The sequence below is a fragment of the Elaeis guineensis genome, chromosome 15 (assembly GCF_000442705.2).
Source record: "Elaeis guineensis isolate ETL-2024a chromosome 15, EG11, whole genome shotgun sequence".
Lineage (NCBI taxonomy): Eukaryota > Viridiplantae > Streptophyta > Magnoliopsida > Arecales > Arecaceae > Elaeis > Elaeis guineensis.
The window spans coordinates 51,409,953-51,432,626 of NC_026007.2; the positions used below are offsets into that span (position 1 = coordinate 51,409,953).

A 22,674-nucleotide genomic window follows, 5' to 3' on the forward strand; every position below is an offset into this window, starting at 1 on the left:
GGTGCTCAGTCTCTCTTCCTCTTTTGTTGGTGTATTTTGGAAAGGACCAAGTTGATGATTGGGGTGGCTTGTAGTTATGGAAAAGACCATGTGGGGGCATTTTAGGTGAACCAAATTTCTCCCTTTTAATTTAGCTTGCCTTTTTCAAGTCAAAATGATAGTGCCCACCTATTTAGTAGGGGATGAATAGAAGTGAGCTTAGCCTGTTTAAGTTGACTCAGCTAGTTGTTAGTTGGATTTTTTTTTTTCTTCAAAAAAAGTTATATCAATTTCTTATTGGGATCTCACGGGACCGCCGTCTATTACTTCAAAATTATTTTTGCGATCAAATCTCATACATTGGTATATTATCTTTCCATCCTAAACTTCAAGATGCTATTGCTATTGGTGGCAATGATGGCCAATCAATAACATTGTCAATGCTGTCATTAAAAAAGTTAGAGGTGTGCGAGGAGAGAAGCGAAGAAGAAGAGAAAGGAGAGATGGAAGAGTTTAAAAATGGTTAAAGATAAAAATGAAAAGAAATGATGTATTTAAGAAGGAGCTTCGTGAAATCAGTATCGTTGGATCTTCCCAAGATTTATTCGATGATTTATAATGCACGCTATATACAAAATATAGTTTTTTTTAATTTTTTTAATTATTTTTAAAATATATATAGAATAGATATAATAAAATAGATAAATAAAATTAAATATTATTTTTAAAAAATTATATACCAGACAACGTATGGATTATAAGCTAGTGCCAGTTTAATTTGCAAGCCAATGATATGCATTTTTATTTTACAATCTACGTCGTCAGCTGTGCACATGACGACCATGTTATTAATACATGATGTCCGCCCAATATTGGAGTAATAATTTGGACAGTGCATCTCGACCCACAGGTTCCACCTTACAACTAGCCCAACTTTGCCTCAACCCAACATTGGATGATAACAACAACGGAAATCATATATATTATAATAATAATATATCTTATTATATTTGTTATTATATAATAATATATATTATTCTAACAATAATATGTGGTTGTTGTCGTTGTTTCATTTTCTTTTTTGTTTTCACTCCACACTGTTGTTAAGGCACGCGCATAACACGTGCTAGCTCGTATTAATGAATTATTGTACGCCATGGGTCTGTTGCCGCCCAAGCCCCTTCTAAAACCCTCTTCCCGTGTCACGATTTGTTCCTCTCCTTTGCTCTTCGCCTTCGGAGGCTCTTTCTTCTCCCGTTCGGTACCATGGCGGAGCTTAAGAAGCTATCGGAGAGCCGGGACCTCACCCGGATCGAGCGCATCGGCGCCCACTCCCACATCCGCGGCCTGGGCCTCGACTCCTCTCTCGAGGCCCGCGCCGTCTCCGAGGGCATGGTCGGCCAGCAGTCCGCCCGCAAGGCTGCTGGCCTCATCCTCCAGCTCATCCGCGAGGGCAAGATCGCCGGCCGCGCCATCCTCCTCGCCGGCCAGCCCGGCACCGGCAAGACCGCCATTGCCATGGGCCTCGCTAAGTCCCTTGGCCAGGAGACCCCCTTTGCCACCGTCTCCGGCTCCGAGCTCTTCTCTCTCGAGATGTCCAAGACCGAGGCCCTGACTCAGGCCTTCCGCCGCGCCATCGGTGTCCGCATCAAGGAGGAGGCCGAGATTATCGAGGGCGAGGTCGTCGAGATCACCATCGACCGCCCCGCCGCCACCGCCGGAGGCAGCGCAAGCGGCTCCTCCGGCCAATCATCGTCTGCCTTCAAGACCGGGAAGCTGACGCTCAAGACCACCGACATGGAGACGGTGTACGATTTGGGCAACAAGATGATCGAGGCGTTGACGAAGGAGAAGGTGCAAAGCGGGGATGTGATAGCCTTGGATAAGGTTTCCGGGAAGGTCACGAAGCTGGGGCGATCCATCGGACGGTCCAGGGACTACGACGCGGTGGGACCCAATACGAAATTCGTGAGGTGTCCTGAGGGGGAGCTGCAGAAGAGGAAGGAGGTCGTGCACTGCGTCACCCTTCATGAGATAGATGTCATCAACAGCAGGTTTGGTGTTCTCTCTTCCTCCCAAAATTTCTTTTTCGTTTTCTTTTTTCCTTCTCTACAAACTCTGCTGCTTTGAGATGGTGTGCCATTGGGAGATTTGGTGAAGTCGTTGATACGTTTGTTGACTTTTTAAGGAATCTTTCCTTTTGGTTTTCTAAGCTTATACTGTACATGATATGTTTGATTTTATTCCGAACAGAAAGCTTAAGTTTTTGGCAGTTCACTGCTACTCATTTGTAGGGTTCTAGGACTGTTGAATTAAATTAAGTCTGTTGCAACTCAGGCTTTTTGGTTCAGCTTATCTGTAAGCAATTGAATGGATGAATATTTTGACAATCGTGCCAGGATGGCATCAAGTAGGACAATTTCATGTAACACATGTTTCATATTAATTCTTTAAATTTTCTCGGAAGCACTGCTGCATAAATGGTACAATTGTACTCACCGTTGGATATTCCTGGATAAAGGGGGATAAATGGGATAGTTGTAAAAGATTTTATGGGGCTTGGGTGTGTTCGCTTTGACCAGCAATAGATTTTATTGGTGACATAGGAATTAATTGGGGAATGTCAAGTTGCTTGTGGCTGGTCTTGATGTTAAATTGACACATGATTGGAAAATCTCAAGACATACGATTATGTGTCCTTTTGGGGTGATAAGGTAAAGTTTAAATTAGCTTTGATGCAGATTAAGTAGGCATTGGCTACTAGGCTTTAAATTAAATTTGATGCAGATCATGCCATATACATTTTGTGGATAGACATGCATCAAACCCAAAACCTTGCGAAAGTATATGGTAAAGATTCAAAAAAGATAGCTTGAGAAAATTATTTTCTTATGTGAACTATTTTCCATAGCTCTGATGATGGTTAGGCACGTTATAAATTCATTGAAATGCTTATTTGATTTTCATAAAATGTAGTCCATTCAATCTGCTTTGATATGAGGCTGTATTGTATTCATCTGCATTGATATGCATTTATCCATCTTGTTATGTATTGCAGCATACTAACATATGGATCTATAATGGTAAAAAGTGATCAGTTTATTCCTACAAATACAGCTGGTGTCTATCACGTTGGTAATCATGCAACATTTATTTATGATAGGGGAATATACTTTAAACCTTGGTCGAATAGCTATTGATTATTGTATGCTGTATTTGGAGTCAGATCCTTGAACTAATCTATTGCAGGATTGTGACTGGTGGATGAAAGAGTTATTTTGAAGAAGAAAGGAGCAAGAAGGAAAAGAGTCAGAGAGAGAGAAACATAGAAGAGCCAAATAATCTTTGCTATGTTTAGAAAAATATTTCTTTTCCTTGATTAATAGAATCATTTTCGATGTGGCCCCTTTGGACTACATATTTGAAGGTTGGATCCATTCATTAAAAAAGTATTGATTTGGTACATTTCTTACATATAACTTTTGTCCTCCCTTAAACAACTGAGCAACATTTGCTTCAGTTTGCAAGGCCGCGACTAGAACTAATGCCAAAAGAAGAAAGAATATTGAGGGAAATCTTTTGATCCCCTTTAAATTTCACAGTAGACATAAACACAAACTTTCAATCCCCTTTGAATTTCATTATATTTTATATAATACTAAAATGATTAAAATATCTTTTCATTGACTAGTACTCAGTTTTTCCCTACTCATTATAAAAAGCTGAAGCCAATCTCCCAAGAAAAATTTTCATAGCAGCAGCAAACAATATACCTTACATATAAATTTCAAAACCCTTTGAGGTTCAAACTAGCCCCAAAGGAGTTTTTTAGAGACTCCTATGACTAGTGGTGTTAAGTAACACTGTTTCACATAACTTATTTTGAAGTTGTCAATCATGCTTGTAGGTCATCCCACTATTGGCATGAATTCACAAATTGGCCCTAGAGAAGTGTTTTTATAGACTTCTATGTTTGAGCACAATTAAGTATTATTTTGCATAATGTATTATCAAGTTGTTAGTCATGCATATAGGTCATCCTATTATGGGTATGAACTTAAAATAATGTATTGTTTGTGAATAATTCTTTGTATTGATGAAAATGAATGAAGAAATGGAAGCTTTTGGTTTAAAACTTTTGGGTATTGCTTGATTTTAACATTTCTCATTTTCTTTGGATGCAACATGCAGATTTTCTTTCATATTAGCATCTTAATTTAACTATATTTGAGCAAAACACCTGTGGAGGTTCAAGTGAGGTAGTGTGGAGTGTTTAGCTCTGTGTTTGGAGGGTATTGTTGCAGTAATAGAAGTGTGATGTTGCTTTTTGGCAAGGTCTGCATGAGGCTAGTGCAAATAATCAGTGGATGCCTGCTGAAGGTCATGTTAGAAGAGGTAAAAGAAATTCCATCCAAAGAAAAAAAGACGAGGTAAAAGGAAAAGCAAGAAAATTTGGGCAAGCATTGTACTTGTTAGAGGATGAAAAGGCAAAATTGGAGGATAGCAAGGTACGTCGTCTTGGTACTGGGCCCATATCCTATCTTTGCGTCGGTATGCCTGGTATAAGGGCCGGTTCGGCGTATCGAGTATTGGTATGCCCCTCCCCCCAAACCATGTATTGGTACCAAACCAATATGATATGGTATGCCTTGTACCACTTGGTTTGTTATAGTATAGCATACCTTGGAGGATAGAGAACAAAAATATAAGCACACATATGCCTAATTGCATAAGCAGTTTGATAAAGCACCATCCTAGTTGGACATGTAATGGAAAACTGTTAATTGTAATTGTAGGTCTACTTGAAGCTGCAAAGAGGTGAGTGATGAACTAGAAGAATTGCTAGCACACTCTATTTTGATGCCATGTTATACTTAGTGGAAGAGGCATAAAAATATACAAATAGTCTTCATTAATGTACAAATAGTCTTCATTCTTAGCAGCTACATCGAATTACTAATACATAGGCAAGTTCATGCGTAGTTGATTACCCTAGCAAGCAATATGTTACATTTATTTAAGTTGATCCTACCTAGTGCGGTTAGTTTGAACATGTATGCCTTGGACATGGTCCTACATGGCTACTTAGAATAGGCTAACATGCTAAGCATGAAAGGTTGTTGATTATGTATTTTATGAGAATATTGTGATTGCTATGTTGCATCCGACATAGTCTTTGTACTTATCCATATTAATTTCTTGGTGGCTTTGTTCCATCAAATTTGGACTGTCTTGACCTAGGGGATGCACCATCATTGATGCAAATTAACACTGAGCATCAAACAAGCTTGGTCGGATTTGAGTTGGGCTATTGCTTAATATCAAGTGGCTACGTACTGGCCCAAGTTTGGATCAGCTTGGACTTGGGCCTATTTTTGTTAACTAGGACTTGCATAGAAGACAGATTCAAGGCCTAGCATGGTTTGGGCCCATTTAGTTCCTATTGAGCCCTAGCTCCACTAGATTAAAGATTTTATTTTTAAGAATTTTATGGAAGGCAAAGTGAGTGCAATTAGTCTTCAAAGTATTTCATATACATTGTTTGGATGAGTGCTTTATATTGTATTGATAGAAAGTGAAATCTTCATTTCAGCCAAGGTAGGAGTGCGAGAAGACCTATTTAAAAGACTTAAAGCAAACATGAGATGAAAGAAACCTTGGACATTAAGTATGTATTCGGTGTAAGCTAACTTTTCAAGAACCCAAGGCATATTATGAAAAAGGAGAGGGGCATATGGTTTAGGGTCAATCTAAGAGCCGAGCCTGTTGGATTTCTACGGGTGCTAGTGCATGTGGATTTCAAAATAATTTTTTAAATCCAAAATACAGTGAAAAATCAGATTAAAATAATTTAATCTAATAAGCATGCATTCATCATATGAAAGTACCTACGGATCTAGTTCATATGCTGAAATTAACATAAATTGATTTTAGTATAAAGAAATAAAAGCCTGTGATCAAGTTGCATACCTGAATCACTTTTTTTTTGCCTCAAACCTGTAACTGGGGTTGAATCTAGTTCAATCCCTGGATCTGGGGTTGAGCAGGTTTTGAATCAGCAGCATAAGTGTCCTGTCTCTACGGATATCCATAGGATCGATCTGGATTGATTCTTCTTGAAACAACTCACTTGAACTCAAAGCCTGAATAGGCTTGAATCAAGCCTGGATAGGGATCAATCCTTGAACTATTTTTCTTAATTCTTGAATGAACCAACCTTTATTTGATATTTCTTTCTTGATTCTTGAAGAAATCAAGAACCTTTCTTGATCTCTCAACTAATCAAGAACTAATCAAGAAGTAGTTGGAACAACCTTCCAACAAACTTGAGAGGAAGAAGAACTCCAACAACTTTGTGGTGCCAACTCTTGACACCAACAAGATGTTGCCGCCCACCTCTCTCCAAGATCCAAGAGAGAGGATGCCTAGAGAGAGAGGGCGTGGGCTAGAGAGAGAGGAGAGGGGGCGTTGGGCATAGTGAGGGTGGTGGCAAGGAAGGAAATTATGAGATTGATTTGAGAGATAGGGCTAGAGTCCTTTAAATAGACAACATAAGGGAGTCCTAATCAAATTAGGATCTCTTTTTTTATTAGAAATCCTAGCCTAAAGCTTCTTAGACCAAATCAAAGTGGCGCCACCTAGCCTAGACCCACATCCACATTGGGCTTGGGCATCTTATCATATGAGACCCAATTAAACATGCTCTAATCAGCCCATATAGTTTCATAAATTTAATTCAAGGGTTTTTGATCAAATCAAGATGAATTTTCAATTAAGAAAATTAAGAAACTCTTTTTTGATTTAATTCAAGTCATAAATTGAGCATCCAACTATTGGAGCTTATTAAATCAAATTCAATTAGATTCAAATCAAGTGTAAGAATTGGCTAATACTTATCATATAAGTAAACTAACCATAAGAAGAATTGGGTTCACCCAGATGCTAGTAAGATTAACATGAACCCAATAGGATTTCTCTAAATTCATACAAATTGGTGCTTCATAAGTTCAATTTTAACCAATCCATATCTTCTTCTTTTGATGTGTGACCCCATAGATTCAATTCTGACCGGTAGTGAGACATATCATGATCTCTATCACAGGTATCTTTGAAATTTCTTTCAGTGAGTCGGAACAGTTGCACTCTAGTTCGACAAGGATCATTGATCCAAAACGATCTTATTGAGCTCTCACAATCCACCAGTGACATCTAGCAATATGTCATGGCAATCCAGTAGAATTGAAAAAGAATCTCTAGATGTCGTTAATGTGTGATACAATCTTTTTATCGTGAGTCTCGACTAGATGGCAGGTTATGGATAAATCGTCAAGCCTCATCATCAGTCATATGAAAGATATGATCAACTCAAGTCCAATAATGATTCCAAATGAAAATTTTTTTCCATCAATCACACTGTTATGACCATAGACTTGTGGACTCAGCTTTTCAAATCTCATAGGACTACTCTTCTCTATCAAGATCTATAGATCCCATCTAGATGCACATCTTACTCCCACAGTTCAACCAACTGCAGCCAACATCCACTATAAAGACTCATAATCGAAGCAAGCTTATTTGTAGTCAAACTACAGTAGCCTTTCTACGAGCAACTGTGACACCGCAAGTCAAAGAATCAGTCACACACCTACAGCATCGAGATGATCACTGACGATTGAATAGAAATCCATGTGATCTCTCGTATAATCACGCTTAGTACTAATTATTCTCTAACAACTATCCGCATTTGCCGCTCAGTGTTTCTACATCGTAGATTAGAGATTTATCTATCCCGAAGGAAGCGAACTGTGCGCTAGTCTATCTGGATGGATCATCGTCCCCATGACTTATCTATGATCGAGAGTAATTTAGGAATCGATCATACATGTTTTTAATTTTCAACAATTGAGAATATGTATCGTAACATTAATTTCAAGAACGATTTAAGAACACATAACACTTGAGTGAAAAAAAAAAATGTCCTTTATTGATTAAATTAATAATTTAAGTATAAATTTGTATCATAGAATAAAAAATATCAGCCAATAATTGATTTCTAGGACATACATCTAACAATCTTCCACTTGGATTAAAGTCAATTGACCATTAATCTAAGCTCCATCTTCTCAAAATGAATTTCTATTTTAGGTTGGTTCAACTATTTTGTTAGTGGATTTGTCATGTTATCCATGAAGTCTACTCTTCGTATCTCGACATATTGTTTCTCAAGGTAGTCGCATATGATATGGAACCGCTGCTCCATGTGTTTGGATTTCTGATGAGATCGAGGCTCCTTAGCAAATGTAATAGCTCCATTGTTGTCGTAGTACAGTGGTATGGCATTCAATGTCATTACATTAAGTTTCGCGGCAAATTTTTTGAATTAGAAGCCTTCTTTGCAGCATTCGAAGCAGCGACATACTCAGCTTCTGTGATTGAACCTGCGATGCTATATTACTTGGAACACTTTCAGCTGACTGCACTACCATTGCAAACGAACATATATCCTGATGTAGATTTTCTATCATTAGGATTCGACATAAGTCCGAATTTGTATAACCTTCAATGCGTAATTTAGGTGCTCCTCTAAAGGTCAAGAATAAATCCTTAGTCCTTCGTAAATACTTAAAGATGTTCTTCGCAGCTATCCGGTGCTCTTCATCTGGATTCGATTGAAACCTGCTTGTGATACTCACAGCAAGGGCAATATCAGGTCGAGCACATCGCATGGTGTACATGGGGCTCCCTATCGCCGAAGCATAAGAGATTCTACTTATGCACTCGATCTCCTCAGAAGTGGTAGGACATATCGTCTTGGAGAGTCGAATACCATATCTAAGAGGTAGCAAACTCTTTTTGGAGTTTTCCATGCTGAACCGCTTCAGCATTTTCTTTATGTACAGTTTTTTTGACAGGCCAAGTATCCTTCTAGATCTATCTTTATAGACTTTTATCCTAAGGATATAGGATGCTTCTTCTAGTTCTTTCATGAAAAATTCGTTAGACAATCAAGTTTTGATTGAGGTCAGTATGGGAATATCATTTTCAATATGGAGGATGTTATCTACGTACAGTACGAAGAAGACAAGCGCGCTCCCACTGATCCTTTTATAAGCATAAGGTTTCTCTTTATTTTTGATGAAATCAAACGATTTGATTGCATCATCAAAATAAAGATTCCAGCTCCGAGAAGCTTGCTTTAGTCCATAGATGGATCTTTGTAACTTGTAGATTCGGTGATCATTATCATCGGACGTGAAATTTAGAGGTTGCTCCATACAGATATCTTCCTCAAGATATCCATTCAGAAAAACAGTTTTCACATCCATCTGTCAAATTTGATAATCATAGTAAGCTGCAACAGTAAGCAATGTGCGGATAGATTTTAGCACGGTTATAGGTGAAAAAGTGTCATGATAGTTAATGTCTTCGTGCTGACTATAATCTTTTGCCATCAGTCTTGCCTTATAGGTCTACCTTACCATCGGCATTTATTTTTTTTTATAGATCCATTTACACCTAATGGGAACAATTTTCTCAAGTGGATCCACTAAAGTTCATATCTGGTTCGAGTGTATTGAGTCAATTTCTGATTTTATTGCATCAAATCATTTTTCGAAATTGATGTTCGACATCGCTTCGTTAAAAGTAATAGAATCATCATCATGACCTCCATCTCCTATAAGGAATGATTCTTCTACATTCTCTTTTAGCATACCCATATATCTTTCAGGAGGATAGAAGATTCTACCTAATCTACGAGGTGGAGGTGGAACATTAACTACTGGCTCATCATGGATGGATTTATGAGGATCTATAGCTCGTTGCTTTTCAGAGACATTCTCATCGAGCTCAATTAACCTCCCACTGCCATTATCTTGGATAAATTATTTTTTCTAAGAATGTGGCATTGCGACTCACTATCATATTGTGGTCATGTGGAAAGTAAAAGTAATACCCCATGGATTCTTTGGGATACCCTATAAAGCGAACTATAATAGATTTATCTTCTAACTTATCAGTCTTCTGTCTCTTGACATAGGCTGGACATCCCTAAATCTTGAGATAACTCAGACTCGGCTTCTTACTGTGCCATATCTCATATGGTGTAGTAGGAACGGATTTAGTAGGAACCCTATTTAGAATATGCATCGCGGTAAGTAAAGCATGTCTCCAAAAAATTAAAGATAAATCAGTGAAGCTCATCATGGATCGAACTATATCCAATAGGATCTTATTTTTTCTTTCGGATATTTCGTTGAGTTGAGATATGTCGGAAGGAGTCCATTGAGAGATTATATCGTTCTTCTTAAGACATCTCAGAAATTCAGTACTTAGATATTTTCCTCCTCGATCAGATTATAAGATTTTGATGGGTTTACCTGTTTGCTTCTCTATCTCATGTTTGAATTCTTTGAATCTTTCAAAGGCTTCAGACTTATGTTTTATGAGAAACACATATCTGTACTGTGATAAGATCATCAGTAAAGGTAATGAAGTAGCTATAACCACTCTTGGCCTGTACATTAAATAGACCACACACATTGGTGGTACTAGAGCTAGTAACTCAGTGGCCCTTTCTCCTTGTCCTATAAAGGGTAATCTAGCCATTTTTTCTCCAAAGGTATGATTCACAGGCCGAAATTGACTCAGATTTAACGAAGTCAATGATCCTATTCTTTTTCAGTCTGTTTATCCTGTCTTCTCCAATATGGCCAAGCTTATGGTGCCACAAGTACTTATGGTTAAACACATTTTTAGATCTCTTTTGGTTTGCGGGACTCATTACTTGTTTAGGTTTACATTAGCATCAATATGCCAGTGATAAAGACTGTTAATCAAAAGACTAGATGCAACCAATTTATTTTGTTATTAAATTGAAAAATAAATCCATCCTGTGCTAGTACTGAGATCGAAATTAAATTTCGGCTAGCTACAAGAACAAAATAACAGTTTTTTAAATCTAATCTAAAGCCTAATGGTAATCGAAGAGGGTAGGTTCCAACGGTTTCTGTAGCAATTTTTGTTCCATTGTCGATCCGAAGGATCATGTCATCTTATCTCAATCTCCTATTTTCTATTAGACCCTACATTGAAGTACATATATGAGCATTAGAATCAGAATCCAATACCTAACTAAAAGTAGAAAAAATCGTTAGATTAGATTCTATTTTGAGCATACCTCTAGAAGATTGTTTATTTTTTTCATCTTTAGGCTCTCTAGGTAAGACGAACAGTTTCTTCTCCAATAGCCGTCGGAGTTGCAGTGGAAATACTTTTCCTTCTCCATAGCTTTTTTCGGAGTGTCCTTTTTAGGTTTGCTCTTCTTCTTCTGTTTCTTCACAGGTTTATTCTTTTTCTTTCTTCGAGATTTTCTCTTGGAAAATGCCTGCTCAACAGTAAGAACAGAGCCTCTTGAACTTTTCAAGATACCCTCAGTAGTGATCAGTATGTTGATCAACTCGGATAAGTTGCAGTGTAATTTGTTCATATGGTGGTTTACGATAAACTATCCAAACGAATTAGTCAGGGATTGGAGGATCAAATCCATCTTTAACTCCCTCTACATAGTAAGCTCGAGCTTCTAAAGCTCCTTGATCATTATCATATAATGATTGTAGACAGACTGCCTCTTATGCATCTTCATATTGAACAATCGCTTGGACAATTTGAAGTGCACGGTCCGGCTTTGCTCATCGTACAACTCTTATAGGTGAGTGATCATGGCACGGGTAATGGGCATGTGCTCATACTGGCTCTGCAACTCGTTTGACATGGAAGTCTGCACATAGCATTTTACCCTAAGGTCATCCTCCATCCACTTGTCCAAAGCAGCTCTTTGCTCTGTCGTAGGATGGGCTAGTAAAGCTGGAGTGTCCTGGACGAGTACATACCCAATTTTCTCGGATGTCAGGACTATCCTGAGATTTTTGAGCTAGTCTTTAAAATTTATGCCAATCAGACGGTTGGTTTCAAGGATGCGGGCTAGAAGGTTAGAGGTCGATATTATTTATCTGCGAGAGTAGAGATTCTAGTTAGATATTTGTACTTAAATTTATATTTGCTCTGGGAACTTTTAGATACAAATAGACTCCTATTTTTTCAGATTTCGATACTCGGATAAAAAACGAAAATCCGACGCGACCAAGACAAGGTTTCGAGTAGATGCTACGGTCCCACCGATGCTATGCGCCTCATTTAACAGTTATTGGTGACACACCGATGCATAGGCAACTCTTTGCCTAAATGCTTCTCTAAGCATATTGCAATGACTTGATCTCTAAGTCATATGAGCTCAGATAACACATATTGCCCCACTCCTTAGTTAAGTTAGATCCATCGTTCACAAGCAGATGTGAAGCCGTCATTGAGTCCCTTAGATAACACATATTGGGCCTAACGTTATCTTCATCCTGGTGCAACTCTTTGCTAATAGAGTGGTTGCATATTTTCGATGCAATTGAACCACTATAACCTGCCGAGAACAGTCAACGCCAGTAGCGCGTCCGCACTTCTACAACGATGAAAGACCATAAGGCTTAATATTGATTGGGGAGGTTTAGGTTAGGTCTCATCTAATCAGTCGTCACATGATCGATCTAACTGGCATTGGCTAAATCAAAACGTCTTAGCAACTAATGAACCCAATCATCCAATTGGTCAGGTAAGTGAGATCGGCGGGAAGCCAAATTAGGTCTTTAGGTTGACTTGATTGTACATATGGGGTTTAATCGACTCAATCTACAACACTTGTAGAATCATAAGCTCAATTGATTTAACCCAAATCAACATTTGACTCGATTTGATTAATAGTTACATCGATTTCGATCCAATATGATTTTATCATAACCTAAGATGCAATCCAATTATACGATCTAATGCAAAAACTATCCATGCCCAATGATTCATATACACACTAATTTCAGACCATAAAAATAATTTTCAGATCTAAATTCATTGCATGAAAAGTAAGTTTTTGGTTCTTGAAACGTTTTCAGAACATGCATGTAATCATATATCATATATGAAAAATTGCAGGCCTAAACATACCATCATATATCGCATACACGAAAAATTTAGATCGTAGAAATTTAATTTCTAACCTATGCATGCTTTCATATATCACATATATAATTAAAAATCAGAACTAAAATATTTTGCAGATCTGAACATAAACACATACATCGTATGTATGGACCAAAATCAGAATTTTGAAAATAATTTTCAAAAGTTTTATACTACTTTCATATATATGAACATGTGGCTCTGATATCACTGTTGGATTTCTACAGGTGCTAGTACATGTGGATTTCAAAATAATTTTTTAAATTCAAAATGCAATGAAAAATTAGATTAAAATAATTTTAATCTAAGCATACATTCATCATATGAAAGCACCTACGGATCTAGTTCATATACTGAAATTAACATAAACTGATTTTAGTAAAAAGAAGTAAAAGTCTGTGATCAACTTGCATACCTGAAATCGCTTTTCTTTTGCCTCAAACTTGTAACTGGGGTTGAATCCAATTCAATCTCTGGATCTAGGGTTGAGCAGATTTTGAATCAGCAACACAAGTGTTCTGCTTCTATGGATATCCACAGGACCGATTTGGATTGACTTTTTTGAAACAACTCATTTGAACTCAAAGTCTGAATAAGCTTGAATCAAGCCTGGATAGGGATCAACCTTTGATCTCTTTTTCTTAATTCTTGAGTGAACCAACTCTTATTTGATTTTTCTTTCTTGATTCTTGAAGAAATCAAGAATCCTTCTTGATCCCTCAACTAATCAAGAACTAATCAAGAAGTAGTTGTAACAACCTCCCAACAAACTTGAGAGGAAGAACTCTAATAACTTTGTGGCATCAATTGTTGACACCAACAAGATGTTGCCGCCCACCTCTCTCCAAAATCCAAGAGAGAGGATGCCTAAAGAGAGAGGGTGTGAGCTAGAGAGAGAGGAGAGGGGGCGTTGGGCACAGTGAGGGTGGCGGCAAAGAAGAGAATTATGAGATTGATTTGAAAGATAGGGCTAGGGTCCTTTAAATAGACAACATAAGGGAGTCCTAATCAAATTAGGATCCATTCTTCTAATCATATTAGAAATCCTAGCCTAAAGCCTCTTGGACCAAATCATAAGGGTGCCACCTAGCCCAGACCTATGTCCACATTGGGCTTGGGCATCCCATCATATGGGATCCAATTAAACATGCTCTAATTAGTCTGCATGGTTCCATAAATTCAATTCAAGGGTTCTTGATCAAATCAAAATGAATTTTCAATCAAGAAAATCAAGAAACTCTTGCTTGATTTAATTCAAGCCATAAATTGAGCATCCAACCATTGAAGTTTATTGAATCAAATTCAATTAGGTTCAAATTAAGTGTAGGAATTGGTTAATGCTTATCATATAAGCAAACTAACCACAAAAGGAATTGGATTCACCCAGGTGCTAGCAAGGTTAATATGAACTCAATAGGATTTTTTTAAATCCATACAAATTGGTGCTTCATAAACTCAATTTTAATCAATCTAGATCTTTTCCTTTTGATGTGTAATCCCATAGGTTCAATTCTGACTGGTAGTGAGACATGCCATGATCTCTATCACAAGTGTTATGGTGGTATCATGGATGCCTCGGATTCGTATCCGAGATGTAGATTTGAAGGCATGCTGAACCATATGCCTGCTGTGAAGAGACATGCTGAGCCATATGCTTGCTGTGAAGAGTTATATCTATGCTAAGATGAGCTATCCTGATATAAGCTGAGCTATATCTATGCTAAGACGAGCTATCCTGATATGAGCTGAGTTATCCTGAACCTCATTTATATCGATAAGAGCCAAAGTATGATGAACCGGTACCATCGGCCGTATCGGCCGGCCGGCGGTATGGTTTGGTACGGTTTCGTACCATATTGAACCGATGAAGGCGATCCGAATCGGAAGAAAAAAAGAGAGAAATAGAGAGAGGAAGAAAGAAAAAAAGGGAGGGGAAGGAGCCGGCGAGGCCGCCGGACGGCCTCCGACTGGCCGTCGTGGCTGTCGGAGGGCGCAGTCCACGCGTGCGGCGCCGCAGGCGTGAAATAGGGGTGTTGCCTCTGTTTCACGATTTTTTAAAAAAGATAGTTTTAAGTGAAGCTGGTAAATAGTTTGCCGACTTCATGATTTTTGTTTTTTTTAAAATAAATCCATTAAGTCCGCAACGCAGTTGCCGACTTCATGAGTTTAAAACCAAAAAAAAAAATCAAAATAGACCGTCTGTTTCGAAAAAGAAGGGGGCGGAGCCGCGGAGGGGCTCCGCTCGCGCCACCACCCTCAGGCCGTCGGCGTCTGTTCGTCGGCCATCGGGGGCCCCACGATGGAGGCGCCGTCCGTCTGGTAGGTTCCTCTCCCCTCGAGCGTTCTCTCTCTTTCTCACTCTCTTGAAAGTCCTATCGGGCGATATGGGGCTCGAAAGTCCTCTGACGGCCGCAGCCGGCCACCGTCGGCCTCCGGCGGCTCCCACCTCCCTCCCTCTCCTCTCTCTCTTTCTCACTTTTTCTTTTTTTCCTTTCGTACCGCTGGTGTACCGAATTTATCGATCGAATTGTGTCGGTTCTCCACCGGTCCGATACAGGGTGTACCGATCTGTTCGGCACGGTATGGCAAACGCTGATAAGAGCTATTTTGAGCCTCATTTATGTTAAATTGAGGAACACTTGGCCATTTTGATACCAAGCTGAGGTATTTTATACTTGACCATCTTCATGCCATGGCAACCATCCACACCATGTAGATAAGGTCAAAAATAATAAATATCCCCACGTGGGAGCATATGAAGGCTAAAATCTCTCCATACTCAACTCCTGACTGATGGCCCATGCAATTAATAGGTGGGATCCTTACGTATCATGAGGTGACATCACTCATCCAATTTAAGAAGACAAACATGTCAATCATTATCTTCGAGGATATTCAAAGTCTCACTTAATATATTGCCAGTAACGGCCTCTTCACTCCACGAGAGCGAATGAGGGCTATAATATCGTAACGGTGTGCTTAATAGCCCGAGATCTTTGGAGTTGTCCATTTTCTCAACCTTCTTCTTTAAACATCCAAAGCCTCGAGGATTCAGGTAAGCTAAGTAATCCCTCTCAGAGACTTTGTTGCTGCTTTTTTGTTCTTTGAATCTGACTTAAGCATCAGAGGATTTTTGTTGGAGTGAAAATCTTCGGTTTGGACTTGTTTTGCAGGTCACTCCAGTGTCAGCATCCCTGCGTGAGGTTCAACCGCCTTCTCTCCGACCTCGATCGAATCGAGCAGCAATAGATAGAGAAAGAGCATACTTTCACATCATGCCACTAATGAAAACCACCACCAAGCAATCGAGGCGATCTGCTGTCCCTCGAATTGCCGCTAGTGTCAAAGAAAAAGTGATGCACCGGCATCACAACAACCGATCCCTCCACATGGACTCAGGCCCATTTTTTGGAAAGCCAAGGGAGCATGAGATGGCGCCACAGTTTCTTCACGGCATTCCAATGACGCCTCTTCCAGAAATAAAGAGCCCGTGCTGGTAGTGAGGCCCCTGCGTCGCCATCACCACCAGCACTACCATCTCTGTCAGCCATGGAGATAAGCGTGGATCAGTTCAGTGTGCCGATTTAGCGAGTATACATCTAGACCGCTGCGATCCAAATGATGCGGCGGAGCAATGACGTGCAGCGGGAGACACATCTTGCTTCCGCACCTATGCTAACCCCGACCTCTATGGTGCAGTGCTCACTACCTACTTGTAACGAAGATGGGGGAATCAATAAAATAGAGAAGCAGATTACGGAAATCCCTTGTTTTCCAAATTATTTTTGCCTTCTAGTCTGTGTTCAAACTTTAAATTTGAATTTTTGGCAGGATTCAAATAAGAAAGGAGACAATTGTGAGATCTAGAGAAGGAAAACCTTAATTCCTTTGCAAGCTCATCTACAATGTCTTCAATGTGCTGGACGAAAGTCAGTTTGAGAGCCTCAAGAATAGGAGCTAGCCTTGTATCCAGCCGAAGCTCCTTATTTGCTCTCTCGGGACCGAAGAATTGTGGGAGGCACTCATGGTCGAGGCTGACCATGCATGGGAGTCCTGGCCAATAGGTCATTTGAGAAGACTCAAAAAAAGTAACAATGATTTTGCATGTTTATCAGACATGGGCTAGGGTGGCGTAGAAGTATCGAGTGACGACGAGCTCTGTCTTTGCTGCTGCTCCGCTACTCCACCCAAAGGTTGACCTACTCATTCCTCGCCTCCATCTGCACTGAACTCACCCTAGATCCGGGGGTTCGAGGTCACCTCACTTGTCCGACGCCTCTGACGGCAGCGAGCCTCCTCTGATCCATGGGTTTGAGGCCCTCCCACATGCATGTTACACCCATAAACAGCGTCGAGGTCACCTATGGATGGATCCGAGGCCTCCACATGGGCAAAAGGCCGTCCAATTTTGAAGGCCTCCAATTAAATAGGAGGTTAACCTCATTCTTAAACGATGGTGAAGGCCTCTATTCTTAAACATGGGTGTCAACTTTATGCCGACCTGCTCTTCAGTAGGTGAAGGCTCCTGTTCTTAAATATGGGTGTCAACTCCATGCCGACCTAATTTCCAGCAGGTAAAGGCCCTTGTTCTTAAACATGGGCGTCAGCTTCAAGCTGAACCTCGTTCTTAAACGAGGTTGAAGGCCCTTGTTCCTAAATGGGGGTGGATCGAAGCTCTTTTCACAATCAAAGATGCAACTGGACTACTCCATGTTCTTGAACAAAAAGGACAGAGTTACTCAAGCTCGACTAGATTTCTTTGTCCGCACCCGGCCAGTTCGAGAATCCTCCCACGGAGGTGCCAAAGTCCCTCCACACATACAAAAATAAAAAAAAAGAAGAGGGGGAAACTTCCATGATTCTTGCGGTGAAAAAGACTTCCTGACCTCCATCAATTATTTTATTCATTTTTCTTCTTGTAGAACTAGCACCTAAGGTCAAACAAGAAGAAAAAGAGAGACAAAAGGAGGGGGCGGTGCCAAGGGCCTTCAGTTGCCCCAAAATAGGCCCATAAGCAGTACATCCGAGCTAAAGCAAAAAAAAAAAAGGGGGACTGCCTTATTTCGTTTGCGGGTTAGAAAAGCCATCAAAGAATGGGAAACTGGGCACCTGCTGCCTAGGGCCAGCACCGCCGCCTCCTCCGTGTCTGGCGTCTGACAACATAGGCTCTGCCCGAGCTTCGACTTCGTCAGAGTAGACAGTTGCGAAGCAGACCAATGCCTCCCGCGCGCTTCTCTGGTGATTTCAGGGCTAGATCGGCGGTCCCGGTTCCTCCCATGCGCCTCCGACATCAAGCTCGACCAGGTCGGCAGCCCCAAGCTCCTCCAGATCCGAGCTCTCTCGTGCCTCCAACCGACGATTCCAGCCCTTCCGACCTCATCGGATTCGAGCTTTCAAGGCCATGGCCATAAGGCCTTCTCCACTTACGCCTCCGACCTCGTCGAGGACTGGACTTCGGAGGTGTCCCCTCGCTCGTGCCTCTCCTCTGTCGGCATCGACCTCACCGAGATCCAGACTTCTGAGCTCTCCTCGCTCGCACCTTTGAGTCGACAGTCGTGTGGTGGCTAGATCCCAATCCCTTGGCAGGAAAAGGAAGGCTTGAACCTTGTCTCCGATTCACTGTGGATGAGTCTCTCTACTCGTGCCTCCCCCCATTGGCGCCAAGCTCACCAAGCTCATCAAATCATTCGAGGATTCGAGCTTCTTCGCTCACGGCCCCGGAGCCTTTCCCTGTCGAAATTACCTATGGGCCTAATGCTTCAGCCGGAGCTAATGACATCCTCTAGTGGTCCACCCTACAGGCAAGCTTGGCATCCCATGGCACCATGGAACTCACTCCTACTCCAGCCAAGGCGGATCCAGTCAGGATCCCAGACCCTGCATGCGACTTCGAGGCCTCCTGCATGCCGACGCTGCGGCAACCTTCGATGCCGCCAATCTCACTACCAATCTCACCGCCATCGCCTTTATACTTGGAGGTGCGTGGGACGATGAGAGCTCCAGATTAGATGCAGAAGCGGGGCAAGTGAGGTTGGGCGTCATTCGCATATTTCTTAGCTCTGGGATCACAGGTGGTTGCCAAACTTTTTCTCGACAGGCCTTCTTACCGTAACATGGTTTATGACATCGAAGGTCAGACCCACTGAGTCCGGAGCTAGCAACTGAAAAGACTTAAGAGACGAGTTCTTGTTGAGGATAACGACGAGCTCGCCCTGTTTCTCATCCATCCTTTGTGGTTTGAGTTCATAGCTTACTTTTTATTTCATATTTTTGGCTGATATAACAGCTGAGATGATGCTGAGACCATTTACGACAACCTCAAAAGCTATTTTCTTGCTTCTGAAGTCATAATCAGGATCCAATCGAGCTGAGATCTAACCAATCCAAGGTCAAAGCATGTAGATCCGAGATAAAGCATGCAGATCCGAGGTGAAAATTTGCAGATCCGAGCTAAAATCTGGAGATCCAAGGTAAAAGCATGCAGATCCAAGGTGAAATCATGCAGATCTGAGAAGTCAAATCTGAGCAGAAGAAAAAATCAAGCCCAACCCGAGCCTAAAATAAGACCGATCAGAGCCCGAAATCAGGTTAATCTGAAGCAAAGACAAGCCCAAACTGAGGCAAATAACAGGAGTCAAGCAAAATCTAAAAGCTCCCAAATAAAGCTCACGACTCTCATGATAAAAAGCTTTCAGACCTTATTTATTATTTTGTATTATTCGTTTTGAACAACAGGTCTTCAAGACCTTCAAGAAACTAGCCTCAAGGGGTCATCAAAAGACCAATCTGAGCAAATCAAGGATAAGCTGAGGTGGAGAGTGTGCCGAACCGAGGCAAATAAAAAGCTAAGCTAAATCAGAGGACTCTCAAATGGAATCCCTCATGGTAAAAGGCTCTCAAATCCTTCATCTGTTATTTTGTTCTCTTCTTTTTACAGGGCCACAGGTCCCTAAGCCAAAATTGAACCAAAGCAAAGGTCGGATCAAGCGAGGGCTAACGTTTAGGACCCCCAAAGCCCATCGATTTTTATTCGGGTCAAACCTCGGCGACTTAGAGGTGGGGCTAACTTACAAGACTCCATCAGAGCCCGAGTCGCACAAGAAGCGGAGGGAGACCCTAAGAGACCTTCGAAGGGCTAACTTATAAGATCTTCAATCTACAATTTGACAAGCAAACCTTGGTGACTTAGAGGCGAGGCTAACTTACAAGGCCCCATCAGAGGCCGAGTCGCGCAAGAAGTGGAGAGATCCTAAGGGACCTCCAGAGGGCTAACTTATAAGATTCTCGACCTACACTTTGGCGAGCAAACCTCGGCGGGAGATCCTAAGGGATCTTCGGAGTGTTAACTTATAAGATCCTCGATCTACAATTTGGTGAACAAATCTCGACGACTTAGAGACGGGGCTAACTTATGAGATTTCATCAGAGCTCGAGTCGCACGAGAAATGGAGAGAGATCCTAAGGAACCTCTGGAGGACTAACTTATAAAACTCTCGATCTATAATTTGGTGAGCAAATCTCGATGACTTAGAGGTGGGGCTAACTTATAAGATCCCATCAGAGCCCGAGTCGCATGGGAAGCGGAGGGAGATTCTAAGGGACCTTCGGAGGGCTAACCGATAAGGACCCTCAACCTATGATATGAGCACAAGAAGTGCACACGTTGTTGCTCATGTTTCGAGCTGAGCACACGCTGCCTTTCACATGAAGATAAGATGCTGCCTACGGGCACACGCTGCCTCTCGCATAAAAATGAAAAGTGCACACGTTGCCTATGGACACATATTGCCTCTCGCGTGAAGACGATAAGTGCACACGCTGTCTACGGGCACATGCTATCTCTCGCACAAAAATGAGAAGTGCACACGCTACCTACGGGCACACACTCTCTCACGTGAAAATGAGAAGTGCACATGCTACTTACGAGCACACGCTGTCTCTCGCATAAAAATGAGAAGTGCACACGCTACTTATAGGCACATATTGTCTCTCGCGTGAAGATGAGAAGTGCACATGTTGCCTACGGGCATACGCTGCCTCTCGCATAAAAATGAAAAGTGCACACGCTGCCTACGGACACACGCTGCCTCTCACGTGAAGACGAGAAGTGTATACGCTGCCTACGGATACACGTTGCCTCTCGCATGAAGACGAAAAATGTACAAGCTGCCGCTCACAAGATGAGCAGTGCACACGCTGTCTTTTGTACGAAGAAGAGCAGAGCACAAGATGCTCATGTGAAGAGCAGAGCATAAGAAGCTCATATGAAAAGTAGTACAAGATGCCGCTCGTATGAAGAGCAGAGCGAGCATGCTGCTCGTAAGGCTTTAGATCAGTTTAAGCTCAAAAGGCCTTAGATCGGCTAAAAATTCAAGCTTTTCTTTAGCTGCTTCTGCCGCCCGCTTTAAATGAGGAACAGATACCTTAATGGGATGCATGGATGGACGTTCCTAGGCTCGAGGCATCATTTTTGTAGTACTCCTTTCGTCTGATTTTCAGACTTAGGAGTAGGGGGAGTGTTACGGTGGTATCGTGGATGCTTCGGATTCATATTCGAGACGTAGATTTGGAGGCATGCTGAGCCATATGCTTGCTGTGAAGAGCTATATCTATGTCGAGATAAGCTATCCTGATATGAGCTGAGTTATATCTATGCTAAGATGAGCTATCCTGATCTATGCTGAGCCTCATTTATGCTGAGAAGAGTTATCCTAAGCCTCATTTATGCTGATAAGAACTATCTTGAGCCTCATTTATGCTGAGTTGAGGTATACTTGGTCATTTCCATACCAAGCTGAGGTATTCTATACTTGGCCATCTTCATGCCATGGCAACCATCCACACCATGTAGAAAAGGCCAAAAATAATAAATATCCCCACGTGGGAGCATACGAAGGCTAGAATCTCTCCATACTCAGCTCCTGATTGATGGCCAATATAATTAATAGGTGGGATCCTCATGTACCATGAGATAACACCACTTATCCAATTTAAAAAGGCCAACAGGTCAATCACGATCTTCAAGGATATTCAAATCCCCACTCAATATATTGTCGATAACGGCCTTCTCACTTCACGGGAGCGAATGAGAGCTATAATACCGCAATGGCATGATTAATGGCTCGAGATCTTTGGAGTTGTCCATTTTCTCAGCCTTCCTCTTGAAACATCCAAAGCCCCGAGGACCCAAGTAAGCTAAGTAATCTCTCTCAGAGAATACGTTGCTGCTTTTTTGTTCTCTGAATCTGATTTGAGCGTCGGAGGGTCCTCATTGGAGCGAAAACCTTCAGTTTGGATTTGTTTTGCAAGTCACTCCAGCGTTAGTATCTCTGTGTGAGTCTCAGCCGCTTTCTCTCCGACCTCAATCGAATCGAGCAGCAACGATAGGTAATACTGAAACTCCTTTCAGTGGATCGAAATAGTTTCACTCTAGCTCGATAAGGATCATTGATCCAAAACGATCCTATTGAGCTCTCACAATCCACCAGTGACATCTAGCAATATGTAGTGGCAATCCAGTAGAATCGAAAAAGAATCTTTAGGTGTAGTTAATGTGTGATACAGTCCCTCTATCGTGAGTCTCGACTAGATGACAGGTTATGGATAAATCATCAAACTTCATCATCAGTCATA

General features: G+C 41.2%; 1 protein-coding gene across 1 annotated transcript in view; it reads left to right on the forward strand.

The window, feature by feature from the left end:
- The first annotated feature begins 1,149 nt into the window (after positions 1-1,149).
- Positions 1,150-22,674, forward strand: part of LOC105057972 (uncharacterized) — a 31,463-nt gene continuing 9,938 nt past the window's right edge. Inside the window, exon 1 of the mRNA XM_010940720.3 lies at positions 1,150-2,033. Within this exon, the coding sequence (XP_010939022.1) occupies positions 1,246-2,033 (788 nt within the window). The 5' untranslated portion in view covers positions 1,150-1,245. The remainder of the gene's footprint in view (positions 2,034-22,674) is intronic.